The sequence below is a fragment of the Nicrophorus vespilloides genome, unplaced genomic scaffold (assembly GCF_001412225.1).
Source record: "Nicrophorus vespilloides isolate i.1.1-1 unplaced genomic scaffold, Nicve_v1.0, whole genome shotgun sequence".
Classification (NCBI taxonomy): domain Eukaryota; kingdom Metazoa; phylum Arthropoda; class Insecta; order Coleoptera; family Silphidae; genus Nicrophorus; species Nicrophorus vespilloides.
This window is the reverse complement of record NW_017095810.1, coordinates 1-20,204: the sequence shown is the minus strand read 5'-3', so window position 1 is coordinate 20,204 and position 20,204 is coordinate 1. Positions and strand designations below refer to the sequence as shown.

Sequence of the window (20,204 nt, the reverse complement as noted above, 5' to 3'; positions counted from 1 at the left end):
TGTGTTACAGATATGTGTATTTAATCTTTTTTAGTATTTAATACGACATTGACTGGCCACGTGCACCCTGTTGTGCGAGCTAAGTTACATACTTCCACCCCATTTCAAAGTGGAAGAAAAAGAACAGAACATAAGTATATGCAAAATATGCTACAGAACAGCAAGGGTCTGCAATGAGGAAGGGCCTACGAGTGTAAGGGGCCATGTTTTTGAACTGAAACTTCTTTGAAATAATTTAATTTATTATATTTTTAAAATTTCGCTATAGACCAGTTGAAAATCACTATTCTAATGTTTCAAATTTGCTGCTGCAGTTGATTCTTCCTGACGATTCGTATTTCCATCATCATACCTTATATGAACACAGAAATGTTGATTTTGAATACAATCGCCTCATTTTTATTACTCTCTTATCAAGTGTGCTAAATGCAATCTTTTTATGTCCAAGTACTATAATTAATTTGTACAATGAACCATCTATATAATATTATTATTAATTAATTTTTCTATTAACTTTTCTATAAAGGAAAACACTACATAAATGTAAAAATATAGGTTTCTGATACAGCTACTTCCTATATTTTTTGTAAAGCAAATAATAGAATTTTTTAAATTAATTATTTTTAAAAAATAGTACAAACGATTAATATTGAACTAATTATACAGTTAACCCTTTCGGACCTGTCGTAATATGTAAAGCGTTCTGTTTTATAACTGAATACCGATTTTCACCATAAAACACTAGATGTAGTCTCAACCAACTATAGTAAAGATATTTCGTCACTAACTACTACCTTATTTGAATCTTTTCGTACCTGAGTGACGGTTATTATTGTGATGTGCCTCAAAAATATATTAGATATAATTTATATAAAAAATTATATAATATAAATAATTTTGACATTTATTTGACTGGAATGTGTGGTTTTTGCACAAACAACCATCTTCGTAGATTTTTTAAATTTGTCTAGTTTGACAAAATATGTTTGTTTTTATTTATATATATATATATATATGATATTGCTGGGGGTATGCCATGTGCAGTTTTATGGAAATTTAAAGAAAATAAACTTGTGAGATGCATAGATGAAGACATTGAGGCAAAGTCAGATGATGAGCAGCAAGAAAATGAAGATGAAGATAATAAACGACAAAAATAATACACAGTTCCAGTGAATGACATCAGATATGATAATCTTAGTTAATACAGGTAGGTGGCCATGAACAACGTTGTAAACTTGGAAACTGTGAAGGTCGTTCGCGGACTTAATGCAAAAAATGCAAAGTTCCCTTTTGCCTATCAAAATTTAAAAATTGTTTATAAAAAAATCAGGTCAAGAATCGTATAATTAGTTTTGTGCTATTTAAAACCGTGTTATTCGAAACATCGGATCGACATTCTGTTCCAGATATTTTTAAATATTTAAAAGATGATTAAGAATCGTGAAATATCTCGTTTTACATATTATGCATTGTATTATTTGGAAATTGCCTTTAAATTTAATTAAATATACCTTCAAATTAGCTACAAATTAATCAATTTAGAATTTAGTTTTAAATAATTTGATAATATTAATTATATCGTAATTGTACTTATCATGAAATAGGATATATAATTATTTTGTAAACATGTGAGTCCTTTGTTACCGCAAAACTGGTAATTAGTGAGCTTAATTGAGCGTAAGCTACATGCAAAATGTATTTATGCAGGAAATGGACATTGATTAGAATTCGAAACTAATTTGCACGTATTATGAAAATAGAGAATCGAATGTTGAGCTTTGATTTTATAATACAATTAAAAACCGGCGTCCGGATAATTTCTGGTACACGTATCCAAAATACAGGTGTGCCATTTGAGGTTGTCGCCACTAATTTAGACAGATCACAGCAACGACCGTGCTTGTTGCGTTAATTAATGGGAAAACCGGCGCTATTTTATGTGCTGCGAATTTCATACAGAAAAAAATAAAAAAAGTAGGTAAATATAAGCAACGCACCATCAATCTTGTTGCGGTGCGTGTTCCATGTTCCATATGTTGGCAGGAAAAGAACAATGCAACGGTCGATCGATCTGAATTAGTTAAAGAGTTTCGTGTCGAATGCATTTACCTCGGCTCATTAATCGAATATTTTACCAGGAATTACAAAAAGTAGACGTTTCGCCGTTATTACAGGGCAGACGAGAAAGTCGACTGTACTTGGATGAAAGAAAAACGAAAAAGAAAGACGAAATGGGTTGCTTTCTAAATATATCCATACATTTTGTGCACTGGTCGCAGCACATAGCTTCCTCAATTAATTCTGTTTGCATTGCCCTCGTTTCTAACTCTCGACTAAAGTAAACAGGCTATTTATTTACGAGTAATTGAAATTTGTTATTTCGTCATCGAACTATGTATAGCAAATAGCACAGCCTGGATTGAAACAGATTTATTTACTTTTATTGATATTAAACTCACCTAATGATCCTCATCTTTATGCACATGATAAAGTTCACTTCATCAAAATAACTTTGTCGCAAACCGTTTTTTTATATATAAATATATTTTTTTCAATAGCAAGTAAATAGATATTTATAGATATAAACATAGTGCGGATTCGATTCACTTTTTCAGAACCTGTAAAACATATTTCTATATGAATACAATCAATTTTAGTTTACTAATTTAAGTGTTATAAAAATCAAAGACTTTTTGCCATAATTTATTAAAAAAATATATTGAAATTTCTTTAAAAACAGTCTGAAAAAACGCACCAGTTTATATAATTGAAGAAATAACTAATATTTATAGAAACTATTTTGTATTCTAAACATTATATTTATTGTTTTAAAGACCTATAGTCAACAGCCCTTTGTAACAGTTAATTCTTTCTCATTTTAATATGATTATGTAAATACGTTCTATTATTTTTTTAAATTTCAATAAATGAGACAAATTTCATAATTTTCATATCAAAACAGTTTTATTTCATAGAGAAAACTTTAGTTTTATTAATTCCTTTATAGTAGTGTATACATTGAAATGAAATTTATACTTTATTTAAAGAAAAATCATTACAACGTAATCAATAAATTTAGTTTGTCCATATTTTTATTTTTAATTTAATAAAAAACCGATTATTTCTGCTATTGCATTTACTTGAAAATTCGTTATGTTAAAGTCAATTCTTCATAATTAAATCTAAAAGTCTTATTTATCTGAACTTTTCTACGACGCAACGGAATTAATATTCTCACATTTTTTAATTAAAAATTAATCAAGAAAGAATATTTTTGCCCGAAGCTTATATTCTGTCTTTAAGAGTATTTAAAATTATGTAATTTATAAAATCCTAATACAATCTAAACATTAATTTAAAAAAATAAGTTTGTGATAATAAAACGTGAATATAAGATTAAAGGATTATACAAGATATTAAAATTACATACGATTAATAAATAAAAATTTCCTGAATAATTTATATATTTTTGAATCTATCTAAATTACATAAATTAAGTTATACAATACAATTTTCAATTCACATAACACATATCTCCAATTATAGTTGTGTAACAAACATATTTCATATTAATAATAACCGCATAAATCATTATTACAATTAGCACAATATGTTGTAGAAACTTGCGGTTATTCGCAACACTATATATTAACCCCCGGCATACAGTGCTGAAACTATAGGCTGTTACTTTACCGATGATTCAGTTACATATACCACAACCAATAATATACCTACTGAGAGATATATAATTAATTGCTATAATTTCAATTCCATTCCAAGGAAATTTGTCGAGTGTCTGAATCTTAGCAATGTAACAATAATATATATATTCTTCAATACAATATTTGCAAAACCAGGCTCTAATCACAAAGAATCACAGTTCATTTCATCGTTTAAACATTACTTATTGGCACATGAAAAGAAGGAGTTTGGAATACTAGATAAAATAGTAGTACAAATTTAGTTGAACACGCGGCTTTTTTAATTCTTAACAATTTTATTGGTTCTATCTTTCGAATAAAATGCATTTCATATAATAAAATCACTTAACTTAGAAGCATTACAAATTGCATACTGTGAATATTACTTGTAAATTGCCAAGTAATTTACTTGTATATCGTATAGCATAATTTTAACAGGCGTCGTCTGAAGGTTGGTACTTCCGAAAAATCTTATGGATTTTTTGATAGATGCGCCATCTATATGTCACCCTACGAACTTATTGAGTTAGAAGATATGTTAAAATAAATACTTTATAAGAATAAGAAAATAGTAAACATTAAGTACTTAATAATTATTATAAATAATTTCTTGTAATTGTGGATTATTAAAATTGTGTATACAATTGGCACATTTTAAGACATAAAAAAGCAATAAAGATTAGGTGATTATTTCCAACCTATTCTTTAAATAGGTTAATAATGGCTGTTTTTTAATCTTTACTATAATTAATTTATATGTTTATGGAAAAACTGGACTTAAAATTGTGTAGATATCAATTTCTTCTATATACTAAGGATCGGCAACGTTTTCGAAGCAAAGAGCCACTTTCCTGTTGAAAAAAGTCTAGGAGCCGCAAGTAGTATTACAATCGCTTTTGTTATGACACGTTTTTATGCTTTCGTCTGTGCGCTTTTGTCCTGTGCGATGTTGTCGGGTCATCGAATTTTCAAACGAAGCCACAACTTTGAAACCTTGGAGCTGCAATTATCACTAGATTACTGTAGAAAATCTTTATAATTGCATAAAAAATCACTGAAATTTTGTACAAAGTACACTAATTGATTAAATAAATGTTTTTTTTTTTAATTTATTATCAGACTCAAGTTTTATTTTCTTCTCGTTTAATTAATAATAAATTATATATTTATAATTGGCAGGAAATATTAATTAATTATTTTTAATGATTCAATTAAAATACAACAAAAACTAATTAGTGGTATAAATCAAGTAAATATTCCGATTAAACATATCATAGAAATTGTACATATTGTACAATACAATCATAGAAATTGTATGTCAATCATGTTGTGTATATGAATAATTGGAGAATTGAGAATAACTGTGTGTACCATAAAAAAACTCCATTATCTGATGAGGCGGGAGGTTGCACAAACAAAAAAAAAACGTAAACAATTCTACTGTTTTCATCCGTCCCCGGTAAAGACTTTCCTCCCTTTGACTATCAAATAATAATCCACTCAACAAAAGTGCAGTCGCACGCAAAAAGTGTTTCTATCTGCAATATTATTTTACGCCGACTGGATACTATTTAGCAGAGCAACGGCAAAAGTGTCATTTGTAGCGTAAATTCAGTTATATAACTGTAGAAAAAATAATTTTTTTTTATTACTAATCCATATTTTTTTATATGAGCATTTCGTTGCAGAAATAACCAAGCAATATTATTGAATTCTAGACTTTAGAGCATTCACAAAATTCTTATCTGTATCAACAAAGGATGAACTTGCTTTCTTTTTATCTTGCTTTGCGTAAAATATTTATTGAGCAAATTTTTGCTGTATTTCTACTGGAATTTTCTTCGATGTCCACTATTTTATTAGCCTGAGCAGATTCGACGAAGAAGCGCTTTGTATATTGGAATCTCCGAATTCCTTTAGCCGAAATATCTCTGAACGCTTCAAATTTCAGACGATCGACAATACAGATCAAATAAGTAACAGTACGTTTCTATAAGATTTATAAAGCAAAACGTTTTATTTAAATTAAATACAGCAAAACCTCGCATACCGGACTGTTTGAAACCCGACTATACGAGGATATAAAATAAACAACATAAACCGTACAAAAATAAACTTGACTGTATAATTTATATACAAATTTTCAAACCAGATTATAGTGAATCCGTATTGATCGAAGCAGGTATTGCTCTAATATGATTATTTATAAATATATAACATTTTCAGAATAATACAAATCGTAATTTATATAATAATTTAATAAAAACACTTTCAATTTTTTTTAAATAAACAAAGAAATACTACATGAATTGTGTAAAAATGTTGCAAAATAGCAATTTTTTGAAAATATATATGTTAAGTTTAATGAAATGTCATATAAGAATTGTTAAAATTGAAGTAAATAATGGCAAATGAGAAATGTTATATAATACTTTATATTTTAATAATAATTTCAGATAAAACTTTGAGCATTTCCGTTCTTTTAATAATGTAAGAAATGGGGCATTTATTACGTAAACAAGGTAAGAAATTTAGTAATTTCTTGCAAAATTGTATATTAAATTTACTATGCCTGAGATTTATTTCTATAATTTAATATGCTAGCAGCACGTAAATATTAATAATCTAGATGCGAATACGTGTATTTGTTATGTGCTGCCATTAAATTATTTCTGTTCCATTAAATAACCTTTAGCTGCGTGACCTCAACGTGATTTACGCAAATACCGTAATAACAAGTGCTATATAATTGTACACGTTGGCTGTAAACATTCGCCTCCCTCAGTAAAGTATAATTTATATTTGTGAATATGATTTAGAGAAGAGTTTCTCAACGTGTATAATATAAAAAAAATACTTAAATCGTAAATTTCCAATTCCAACTTAATTCACTGATATCTTTGATCTTTCTAATGGGGAAATTAATGAACTTTAGCAAATTGAACCGTTAATTGAAATTAAATTATGAAGAATAAAAACATTAAAATCTGTAATGAAAAATCTAGTGGAGTAAATAAATCATACTATAAATAATATAATTTAATTAAAAAAAAAACAATTGATAATGGTTAAAAATGGAAAAGTAAGATATAAAACAATTAAAAGATCAATTAAAAAAGTTTCCTACGTTGGACCAGTTTTTCTAAGTAATTTTTCGTCTTTTCACTCACTGCTAAATAATGTGTGTAGTTTTTGTCCTAGTTTCAATAGTTTAAAAAACAAAATAAAAAAAATCTTTTTCGATCGTTAATTTTTCACTTTTTCAACTTTGAACGCGAATTACAGCGAAGTGGATGGAACCACAACAATGTACGAATATTCGCTACATACCACAAACATCTAGCTTTCATATGTATCTTTTCAATCCATTCAATGTATTATACTTCCAAAACTTTTAGTACGTGACCTTCTTTAGAACAATTATGAAAATCATAAATATTGTACACAATTTATTACATAAAAGAAATGTATGTGTTTTTGTCTTTATCGATACATAAACACATGAAATACTCAAAGAGGAATTAAGTTTATAAATTAGAAGAAAAAATACTAAAAAAAAATATTACAATAATTTGAATTTTTAAGCAAACAATAGTTGCGATTTGAAAAAAAAGAAATTGTCAAAATAACGTCATATATTCTTTTTATGAACAGTAAATTCCCCCACGTCAGATACCTGTATTATATTAAATTTCATTATATAACGTCAAACGAATAAAAAAAAATGTACGTCAGATTTTAATTAAGTTTTTAATCGATGCGGCATGCTGAAATTTCACGTGATGGCGATAGTGAACTGAATCACGCAATGACCGCATCTGGCGGCGTCGGAGCGGGTTTCCTCTATTTATTGCAAAGGGTTATACGGTTGAGGAGCACTGAAAACCATGAGGAAGAGCGTCCTCCTGAGGAACCCGCAGAAGACGAACAAATGGAAGTGGACATGGCGGATGCGCCGGGCTCCGTAGAGAACTTTCAAGATGGTACAAGTATAATTATTTAATATATATGTACATTTCTTAGCTTAAGTAATATATCCATTAACAAAATCAATTGTACGTTACAATTCGACTAAATATTACATTACAACTCTATGTTTATATATTTATTAAGAGATTTTTCGTATTTAAATTAAGACATTTAACTGAAACTAATAATGGTTTGCAAGATCTACGTTAATTATTCAAAATATATGTAAATTTACTTCTCTTATCTTATTTTCTGATAAAAAATGAGTACTGTGAACATCCGTTACCTTTGATATCACAATTTCGTTTTCTGTTATTATATTTCATGAGAAAAACGCGAGAAAGCAGTTCTTAAAAAGTTTTAATAAAATTGTTATAACAAAATATGTTCTTTATTGCTCTCATGTTACCATGTTAATATTTGACTTTCATTGATTAATTTTATTTTAATAGTCAAGGTGACTATATGGATTTTATATCTAAAACAAAATTTATAGAGGATTTGGATCTGGATTTGTGTTAAGTTTTATGTGAGGACTTAAATAAAAGAACTACTGTTTTCCTTGATGAGTATGAACCCTTGAGTTCAAGTAGGCGGAATTAACCCCACTATGAAAGGCATATAGTGGATAAATAATTGTGAAGATTACCAATGAGGATGATAATTAAGAAAGGAAACAAGGTTACTATATTGAATGTTCACTGTATTTCTTAATAAAAGAAATTAATTTCAATAAAAAAGGGTCTGTATCCCGACTAAATCGAAATAAAATAATTTAGTAACTCTGGATAGAAAATTTAAATTTTAAGAAATAAACAACAATATTAAAATCTTCAAAAATAGAATATCAAAATTTTATGAATAAGTATAATTTTTTGTCCAAAAGTATTTTTTTTTAATAAACAACAATTTGAGAAAAAAATATTAATAAAAAATCTATTTCAAGAAAAAAACTAAATTTTTGTCTGTGATTTATTTTCAATTAAAAACAAATTTACCTGTCAATGTGTTTAATAAATAATAATAATGTGAAAGAATAAATAAAAACATTTCACTAATAATTTAAGTTATAATTTACTGATTGCTTTAAAATCGTATATATTGATTATTCTTTTGAACTACGAGAAAAAATCTATGTTGAAATATGATAATTGAATGTCAGCATTATTCTTTCACTATTGCAGTTATGGAAGATGCAGCTGAATTGCGAGGCGAAAATGCGGAGGATGATGAAAACGAGGAGGACGAGAACGAAGCTGACGACAATTACAGGATTCCGAACGAAGGAGAAGGGGATTATCCATTAGCCGTGCGCCACGAATCCGAGGAAACTTTGCTTTCGGATAATTTCGAAGAGGACGTAAATTTCGTTAATATGGATATCATTAGACGCATGCCGAAACGGCGAAATCCCTTTACACATCCATCGCACTCCTTCCAAAACGGTTTGAACACACCAGCTAACACGGTAGATTAACAACAGCTTTCACACGTTCGATTAAAATAAATGCATTTCTTTCTGTCATACTTCTCCTTTATTTATTTAAATATCTCCTTTTTTTTTAGTAAAATTTGTATAAGAAAAATTTATATTTATCAATAAACTTAAGAGAAAAAAACAATTTGTTATTTTAATCAATTTATTCACTTGTTTAAGTTTATTAAGCAATCATTGAGAAAAAATAAAATTAATTAACAATTTATTAAATTAAAGGGAAAACCTCAATGTTAAGTTTTATGTGAGAACTTAAATAAAACAACTACTAACTTCCTGGATCAACCCTTGAGTTCAATTAAGCGGAATCAATCCCACTATGAAGGACATATAGTGGATAAATAAGTGTGAAGATTACCAATGAGGGTAATCATTAAGAAAGGAAACAAGTTGGAAGGAACAAAAAAGCCAACGAACTGGATCTAATAGAGGAGATTAAGTTATGAAAGGAAACATGTACAGCTCCAATGAATTTCGTGGATACATTAGACATTGTGAACAGTCAAATAATACTAATCTTTGCAATACGTTTTATAAAGAAAAAACAGATTAATTGTCTTTAGGAAAATATGCATTTACTTATGTTAGACATAAATATTTAAAGTTAAAGTCAGTTTCATTAAATTATCTGTTGAAGCAGTACCTCGCCTAGTGCGGCTTCATTCTGTGAGGATTCTCTATAGTTTAAACAAACATCAATACATCCTTTTATCGACATTTTCAAACAAATTGATTGATTATTCATTTTTAAATTATTTGATTTTATTTTCATTTCATATTACTACTTCTTCTCATATTTTATCGGATAATTGTCAAATGTTTGACCTAAATCCCGAAAATTTTGTTTATATTAAATTAGGCTTCAAATTGCGTACTTCGTTATATCAAAGCTTTGTTTTCAGAAGTATACGTTAACCGAGGTATTATTGTATCATACATTTATAATGGATTACGAAATAGTAGTTTATGACGTAATACTAAAAGAAGATAATTTAATAAATGTAAATTAAAATATTTCAAGTCTTTTTTTGTCCTATTTATTTCTATGTTTATTTTAAGTCCTCGATTAGTCCGGTTTCTAACAATGCGGAATATTGACATAACCCGCACTATGTGAGTCATGTGATTGTTAAAATGTGTTTCCATACTGATTAAAATAAAGTTTGTTTTAGAAATGTGATAGCTTCACTGAAATTTACGGTAGAAAAAATGCATTTCCATTGTGGAATAGGAGAAAAGGAAATGGCAATTAACACCACAAAGAACGTCTAGACAATTAAAAATGTAAATTATTTAGGTTTTGCATATACGTTTAAACAAAGGGCGAGATGATCCCCCCAAAGGAAGCTGATAAGCTTCAATTAATTAATTAAAGTATAAAAAAAAAGTCTTCAGCAGAAGGACGAGTAAGTAAAAAGATAGACGGGTGCGAGAAGCAGGTAATAGGATTCAAGGATCTTCTACAAACGTTTATCACTGCTTTGTCTCATGTTTACTTTGCATGCGATATCTGTTTGCTAATCTCAGGATGTTTGTGAAATAAATTAAATAATTTATACCGTTGATAGTTTTCCTCCAACTTTATAGTAAAATTATCAAAAGTCTATTATATATTTATTTATTTTTTAATCTTAAGAAAGTTAAACAAATGTACTTTGAATTTATGATAATTAGAGGATTAGTTTTCCCGGAAAATTCCCGGGAATTCCCGTAAAATTATAAAAAAGTAATTTTATGATTAAAATTTAGGCTGAAGTGTCCTTAAGAATAGTAAAAATAGATTCTACATTTGCCTTTGAAATAAGCCTAATTTTGTGCTGTACTTCTATTGTATTTATTTCTTCGATTAGTATATTTATGAATGATATAAAAGCTAGTTGGAAACATTTAAATTATAAAAGTTAATATTTTTTTGATTAACTAAAACCACCTAAATTCAGTTAATTAACGGTAAGAAATAATTTCCGGTAAACGTTGATACCGCAGCTTCGGTTACAGATTTTTAACTCTTTTAAAACAAACTTGATTAATTAAAAGAAAATTTTAAAGTTACCTAATACAATTATGCTCTCATCTCGCTTCATGTTCCGCAATAGCAGGACATAAAAAAGTATATATATATAAGAAACGGAAAGAAGAAGAAAGAAAAGAAAAATAAGAAACGGCAAGAAACAATAAATGGGGGAGATTAAAATGTGTAGGGAGAAAAGCAGTGTATAAAAATGCGCTGCAGAAAATGAAAGGCGAAATAACGAAAGCCGTTATTCTAATAATCGCAATAACTTTCAGTGCGGGGGGGGGTGGGTGAGCACCTTGTCCACGAATCCCCTTATCCTCTCGCGCAACACCGGAAGAAGAAGGAGTGGAAAATACCGTCCTCGATGACGCCCTTCTTTCCTCTGTATATTTATTTCTCTTTCTCTGCAGCTCAAGTTTTTCCAGACGGAACGCGCATGGAATTCCGTGCCTGGAAACGATGGGATAAAAAGAACAGGACAAATATTCTTTCCTTTTTTTCATCTTCTTTATCTCTTCACCTTTTAATAAAAAAAAAAGTTGAAGAGATAGATAGGACAATTTCGCGATGCTGGAGTGGTGTGAGAGGTATTTGCTTTCCTCAGTCTGGATGGTAATTTTAATATAAGACGGGATTATTATATTTGCAATATACTTTACTTATTTTGCTTTACATTTTTTTTCATTACTGTATTAGACAATTATTATTATAAATAAGAAGACATTGTTTTAACTGTTACTCGCGCGGCATTTCCTAACAATGTTACTCGCGTGGCGTCTGAGAAACTCCGTGAAATATAACGTTAGTTTCCGATTGTTTGTCTTTGTCTGATTCCATTGCTAATTCCATTGCTTAAAATCATAAAGGAAATATTATAAAATCACTACTCGCGTGTCGTCTGATAGATTCTGCTAAGAATGATGATGTGATGAAGATGTTGTGATGAAAAGGACAAGTACTAAGTTAGTTATGAAGAAGGTATGAAGTTTTTAATGTATTGTGCGCCTCACAATTAGTAACAAAGGGTTAATTATTTAAATAGAAGAAAATATTGGTGTTTTGCATCTAAAGGGGTTCGAAAAAATATGCAATTAATTGTCGTATAAATTGTATTGTCGTACAGTAGTTAATTGTTACTGCATTATAGAAGTATTTATTATACAACAATCAAATCTATCTAAAAGGCTTTAAAGATTTTGATTATTATGCAATACAAAGTATTGGGATAACTTTTTATCTAATGCGATTCTTCTACAAGTCGCAATATAACAAAATGTGAGATTCCGTTCTATAAAAGGAAAAATCTCGTATTACACGATTTCATACAAAGCATACAAGTCTACTGAATAACGAAAAAAGTATTACTATAAACACCTTTCCGTTAAGCAAAACTTCGTTTTGGGATAGAAGAAATACGTTTTCATAAAGAAAATAGAAAGATTTTATCGAAGGAAGAAAAGTTTTGTTAATTAATTGTTTGTCCTTTTTATTCTTCCTCCTCCAATGAAACACAACATCTTCTGCATCAATAGATTTCTAACATCTATTTTTCGACATTTTTAAACCTATTGATTGCTCATTCTGTGTAACTTTATTTCTAACTTATTTAATGTTGTTTCCTTTTCATACTACAACTTCTGGTTGTACTTATGAATTATAAATTTATAATGGATTACTAAATACTAGTATTATGATGTAATTATAAAAGAAGATTAATTAAAATATTTCCTTATTTGTGTTAATGAATAGTATTACTGAGTTTGAGTGTTGGTAAATTATAACATGTATACATAATAAATAATATTATGTAATTGAAACTGTATTTTGAAGCCAAAACGCGTATTGTAATATTGGTATAATTATTGTGGATTGAATTTCGTCAACTTTTGCAACTTATTCGGCGAATTGTCAACGAACGCATAGAAAATGCAATATAACAACGATAGAAATTTCCACCGAAATTGAGTTGCGCGCTACAAAATGTAATCGAAACAAAGCAAAATCCAATACCGACGAAACGCAATTTCATTATTACTGATTACAACTGATTTTGTATACTACTGATTCGTGGTCAAATAGAGATTATTTTGTAAAAATTATTATAATTAGTTGAAAATTTATAAAATGTTTAAATAGTTTATCAGAAAGAAATCATTGATTCATAATTGAATAAATTGTTATGTTATTCTAAATTAAAGTATTGCAATATCTCTCATATGCTACAATCAGTCCGGATTTACTATAGTGAATTTCAAAGCTACAACACTACAAACTACATTTTCATTGAGTAACATATAAATAAATACTAATTATATATTAATTTTAGAAAATTTTCCTCTAGGAATATTGTAAATAAAAAATAGATCTTACAAAAATAATGAGAGTGAAATTAAATTAATTAAAAAAAAAAATTCTATTCAGTAAATTTGTAGTATTTATTACATTAACTTGTAGATATATATAATAATGATATTTTGTACTACATAATCGATATAAAATTATAAAAAAAATATGTCGAGAAAGCTCCTACAAATCGTGCAAATGATATAGGAAAAAGGCATTGATGCAGACGGGATAGAATTTAGTGCTCTATTAGGTCGTATGAGTTAATTAAGTGCATGAACGTTTTCCGAGCTAACACCATTATTGATTTTACACAAACCAGCATCGACTTAGGCTTATAATAATAATAATACAAAAAAAAATGAGCGTTCCGTAGAAAATAATCCGAATACTTATGAATTCGAGCATAGCCTTCTTCAGGTAAGCAATTAACCCAATTAATTAGCGGAATGTACTTCTAATAATTGAACCGTTACGCCTACAATCACTTCGTCGTGCTTTATTGTTTCTAGGAACCAGACCTAATATCGATCTCAATAATGAATATACCGGCATCATATTTATACACCTATATGTAACAATCAATTGCATAATTGAATTCCCAGAAAAGCAAACTGAAGTACATGCATGTTGGTCGAGGGAGGGAAATTGGCCTTGCTGCAAAATTAAGTGCTATAGGGATGATTGGAAACGTGTTGTTTTTCTTTCGTCCTCTTCTTCGTAACTGGTCTATAAAGCCCTAAGTATTCCATTTGTGGACTTTTTTCTACCACTTTCATTCTGGCTTGGTGATAGCGCGTCCTCGTAACATTCTCAGCGCAAATGAATTTCGAAATTCCTTGCATACTTAACTAAAAATTCAACCAGTTTCATATTTCGAAGGAATTAATTGATTGTTTGTCCTTTATCTTATTTCTCCAATGAAAAACAACTTCTTCTGAATTAATACATTGCTAACATTATTTTTATCGACATTTATTAACTGATTTGATATTATTTTCTTTTCATACCACAACTTCTGGTTATATTTTGTCGGATGATTGTCAGATATTGGCCCTAGTTCCAAATATTACATTCTGGCATGAAATTTCGATATTCCTCGCATACTCAACTAATAATCAACCAGTTTATATTTTTAATACAGATTTTTATTGTTATTTTAAAATTAGATTCTACTATTTGTAGTTTAGTAATTATACTATAATTTCGAAGTTTGACAGTGAATTACAGCTAAATGACAAAAGTTGTAACTATAGTAAATATATTGTATAGTGTACTTTTAAATAGTATATATTTGGCTTTAATTTGGTTGCTTAACAATGAATGTTTCGAGTACACTTTTTTAGATATAAGCAAAGATGTAAAGACATTGCTTATTCTATGCTTTAAAAAACATTTCTTCAAGTTAGATTTTAAATTACAGCTAAATGATAAACGATACAACTATACCAATAACATCATTTTAAAGTGTGAGTATTTAGCATGAATTTGATTCCAAATAAAAAATGTAAAGACACGTTTCTTTTGATAGAAGAACTATTGCAATATTATACTATAGCTTAAATGATTTAATTATAGAGTATACAATGTATACGTTTCATGTTTTATAATCTACATATACTTGTTACATCTATAAATAGAATACATAATGAGTCAATCAATTAGAATACTAATTAAACTCCGTTATTCATTATACGAAAACTCGCATTCTATATATTTGCGCAAATAGGGTAGCTTTTGCGATCGGACCGCATTCACCATTTCATGCATCGGACGGAATAGCAATTTAAACTAATTGAATCGACTATTTAGAAGATAAAGCATTATTAATATTTCCTAATTTTTTTTTATATATTTTTTTATTGAGTTTATAATTATCCCCTTTGATAAAAGCTAGTATTTTTAATTTAATGAAAATTTAATAAAATTCAAATTTAAATCAATCGTGATACAATAATACATTTAGCGAAGTTTGCAATTTTAATATTGAATTGTACTGAAAATTTCATTACAGAATATTAAATTCCGTCCGCTCCTTAACTCCGCGAAATATCGAGCAATCGATTTGGGTTCGTTTTACGTACAATGCGGTGCTATTTTCTATTTTAATTAAAATTTGATTTCGCGCATTATGATTGTAATAATAATAGCAATAAGGAGATTACATTAAAATCGCAATTGAAATAACTTGTTAACTGCGCGGAACTGTAACTATTGTTCGTTACGTCCGCATCGAAACTTCGTGCGAAAACTTATGAATCGTAAATCAGATGGGAACGTTTCCTCGGCTGTTGCAACTAAATGACAATTTAAACGTGAGGTTGTTAAATTGCTGTTTGTATTAGAATTATTGTTACATAAGAAATTCAACGTTAATTAATATATTGATAACTTATATATATTTTAAAATTATTTGTAAGAATTAATTAAAATAGATTATTGAAATATAAAAATGAGAAATGTTGGTATATATTAAGTATTTATTTACCGGGAAAAATCGGAAACTTTTTAGTACACTTATAACTCACTATACTAAATAATACGTATGTAGTTTTTTTTATATAAACAAGAATATTTTATTGAATTTAAATTTTCCATTTCTCGGAAAACTAATAAATTATAATAAGTGTAAAACAGTATAAGTTTTCTATAAACTAACAGGTGTATCATGTTATACATAGTCAATATATAGGAAATATCAACTTTAGCGGTATCATATAAAAAAAATTACATGTAGGTAATGGATTCGGATAATCATCAGCCTGGGAATATAGAGGTGGATACTTGTGTATTTAAATACATCAATAAACAGAATTTTGTAGAGTAAACTAATTCATTAATGTACAAAGAAAAATATTGTTATTTTTTTGCTCAATAAAATCCAGTTTGCTTTGAAATTTTCAAAACCGGATGCAAATCCGCACTGTTCGCAGCCGATTTGGGCAAAGTATTGCTGCATTTATATACAGCACTGTTTGAAACCGGACTAATCGAAGACGCTTTATAGAGAAAATCAATTCATTTATGTACAAAGAAAAATGTTGCTTTGAAATTTTCAAATCGTATTATAGCGATTCCACACTGATCTAATTCGCACTATGCGAGGTATTGTTGTATTTATATACATCAATAAACCGGGCTAATTGAGAATTTTGTAGAGTAAACTAATTCATTAATGTACAAAGAAAAATGTTGTTATTTTTTTGCTCAATAAAATCCAGTTTGCTTTGAAATTTTCAAAACCGGATTATAGCAAATCCGCACTGTTCGCAGCCGATTTGGGCAAAGTATTGCTGCATTTATATACAGCACTGTTTGAAACCGGACTAATCGAAGACGCTTTATAGAGAAAATCAATTCATTTATGTACAAAGAAAAATGTTTTTTAAATCAAATTTAGGTTGCTTTGAAATTTTCAAATCGTACTATAGCGATTCCACACTGATCTAAGTCGCACTATGCAAGGTATTGTTGTATTTATATACAAGAAAAATAATAGAATTCCCGAGAAATATCTAAAACATTCTAGTACACCTTTAGGTCGCTATACTAAATCGAAAATGAAAATCACTATGTACGTAGTTTAATATGAATAAGAAAAACAACGGGAAAAAGTAATTAACAGAATACAATGAACACATGTAGACAATACAATTAAAATATTTGTATTGGAATGGTATCTTTTATGAGAAATAGATGCAAGGATGGATTTTGATACAGGTTTGTACGTTCGGTTACATTGCAGATTAGATTAGGGTTAATCCACTCGTGTATTATAAATTAGGAGGATCTGGGGAACGATCCGCAGGAGCTGCCCCGGTCATGTCCCGCCTCCTTCGTTCCTTCCACCCGGAACCCCGAACCGTAATAATTAATGCACAGCTGGTGCAAGGTACAAGTAACATTGGCATGTTTAACGCGCATTACTCAAAATATCCTATTCCGATACATCATCATCATCGCTCATTCCGCTGGCACCCTCAAAACCACTAAATGGTAAACTCAATGTTTGCCTAATTAATCAATTCGAGGAACTTTTGCATATGCACATCACCTCCGCTCGAAGGCACACCTCACAAGGATAATCCAATTAATCATTAGACAACGTTCCGGGTAATGAGAGGATCGCATTCCGAGGAATTCTAAAGGCGGAATTCTCGTTAAGACCGACACGTCCACCACTTTTTAAACGTCCATTAAATTATTAATCACGCATCCACCCTGCTGGCCAAATCTCTGTTTAATGCGTTTACTTAAAATGAAATTAGCGTTTTCAGGTGATGATCACGTTGCGTTTTGTGGGCTGGTTTGCTTTTGACATGTATCATAATTTAATGATAAACGTACCTTTGATTGCGGGATCCTGGTGGTGATGGCAATTGGATACTTGACATCCGCGCCTCTGCTGAAGGCTGGGGCAGTGTCTGCCACCGTTCTGCGGTTCAACCACCACCGTGCGGGAGCGGCTCATCGTTCCTGCCCCACAGTCCGCATCGCATGAGCTCCACGGTCCCCAAGGGCTCACTTGACAGTCAACAACTGTAACAAACCAAATACGGTTAAACACCTACATCTAATTAACAAATGCTACACACTACCACCAAGCTCTTGCATTTTAATTATATAAAATACATAGTTTTTACCAAACATTTTATACTACAACTGCAGATAACTTTCATCACATTATATCATTACAAAAAGAAGTTATTTCTGATACAATGAAGTTAGGTTATGAGAAGTAGAATAAATTTGATGCTACAACTATAGGAAACTTAAATCTGTAATCACGTAATCATCATAATAATTACACAATCAACTTATTATAATATTTAACATCATTTATATAACAGATAACATCCTTTAAAAACACAATTCATCTCATCAATCACATAGATAATCACATGTCAAGTTCGTTCATGAGAAGAAAGAAACAGGTGTGTAAATCACTTACAGACAAACTAACATACACAAACTTATATGAGTCATGTACATTAAGATTGTGTATTTGTGAGTCGTTATATTAGAAAAGTCAAGTACGTTTGTGCGAACAAAAAAATCGTACCTACGGCCTTTTAACCAAACTGAGAATGAAAATATTAGTTACACGAATATATTGACTATTTTTCAAATCATTTAGAAAATCCAGCACGTTCGTGCGAACAAAGAGACATCTTCTTCCCATTCTTGTCTATTCGTTTAGCGTACATAACGTACATGAACTGAGTTCGGATTGTATTTGTTTTTTTTTATCGTTTCTCAAAATTTGAATCAATAGTACAAGTATTAAAAATTTAGTTAATAAATCTTCCTTTAGATTTATCAAATTATCTTATATTAATAATTTAATAAGTGTAAATAGGTATATAAGTATAACTTGTAATCTGCTATGTATGTTTATGTTGTTTAGCTATTAGTAATTAATTCATCACTCGTAACATACATGTTTCTTTATACAGTACCGGGATGTGTGGATAATCCAGTTAATTGCATAACAAATGTATTTGCACAGCTCTTCGTGTTTTGTACGACGCATGTTAATAAATAAGGTATGGTTCGATTTAGCGCTGCTTCGTAATTAATCGAGGGGTGTACCATCTAATTACGTAAAATCATAAATGTAAAGCGCACCATGAATTCAAAAGTGAACGAATTAGCAGTCTCTTTGAAATAATTAAACTCCATGATACGGCTTATTGAAAAATCTACCACCTAACGAAACCCAGCGCGCACAAAAAAAGAGAGGATTCTGATTTAAATCTTCATTTAACTTTTAAATGTGAAACTCTGTGTACTTCTCAGGTGGCCGCCATTTGAATAAGTTTCAAATTAGCATATCTTAGTCTCAGTCTACATAAATGTATATTGCTTCATTACTTTCAGCTTACACTCACATCTATTTTTTTTTTCGAGAATGAAAATGGTTTGTTTTTATTTTTCTCCCTGCAATAATTATACCGTGTAGAATAAAATAGTATGCACGTCGCCTTTGGTGCATGGCACGTTTGTATGGTTCTTGGCGGCAAATTACGTTCTATTATAGTTTTCTCTTTTAATTAACGCGTCGGTAATTAATTGCGAACCCTTCCCGTCTCTCCGAATCTCCTTTCTGTTCATCAGACCAGCCCTGTTCTTTATTTCGTCTGCTGCATTAATTCCGCGTCCTTTGTTTCCTTCCTACAATGTGCAATTTTCTTATAGAATTTCACTCGCTTCTGATATTCTACTCGGTAAGTAAGTGGATGCACTACATTTGTCAGCGTTTAATTCCAACATTACCTAAAGAATAAAATTGGTATGCTTCAATTGATAACTCCAGTGACATCATCAATTGTCTTAAAACAAAAGTTTGAAAATAAAGAAGTTAACTATTAAGTATAGTGTAGTCATACATATAGAAACAACCCCCAAAAGAAATCTTCAAATATACATCGGGTGAATAATAGAAATAACAAGGAAATCTTTAAAGAGAGCAATGATAAGGACAAAATAAAATAAAAGAAATAAAGATAGATAGGAGGCATGATGACGTTCAGATATGATTGAAAGGTAAGATAAATGATACTTCAAACATTATTGAAAGGAGATTGCCTTGGAATTTAATCCAGATAAACCAAACATTTTGTAATAAATATTTAATAAATATTTTATGTATAGTTCATGTATAGTTCATGTATAG

At 29.4% G+C, this 20,204-nt stretch overlaps 2 protein-coding genes across 2 annotated transcripts in view; one reads left to right on the top strand and one right to left on the bottom strand.

Annotated features, from left to right (window-relative positions):
- LOC108565049 (somatomedin-B and thrombospondin type-1 domain-containing protein-like) overlaps positions 1-18,067 on the bottom strand; it is a gene marked incomplete at its 5' end in the record, with an annotated part of 75,767 nt that extends 57,700 nt beyond the window's left edge. Inside the window, one exon of the mRNA XM_017924307.1 lies at positions 17,876-18,067. Within this exon, the coding sequence (XP_017779796.1) occupies positions 17,876-18,067 (192 nt within the window). The remainder of the gene's footprint in view (positions 1-17,875) is intronic.
- LOC108565105 lies at positions 1,088-9,220 on the top strand. Its single transcript, XM_017924401.1, has 2 exons — positions 1,088-1,210; positions 8,858-9,220. Exons 1-2 carry the CDS (start codon positions 1,177-1,179, stop codon positions 9,148-9,150), a joined length of 327 nt encoding a protein of 108 aa, XP_017779890.1. The 5' UTR covers positions 1,088-1,176; the 3' UTR covers positions 9,151-9,220.
- Positions 18,068-20,204: the final 2,137 nt, after the last annotated feature.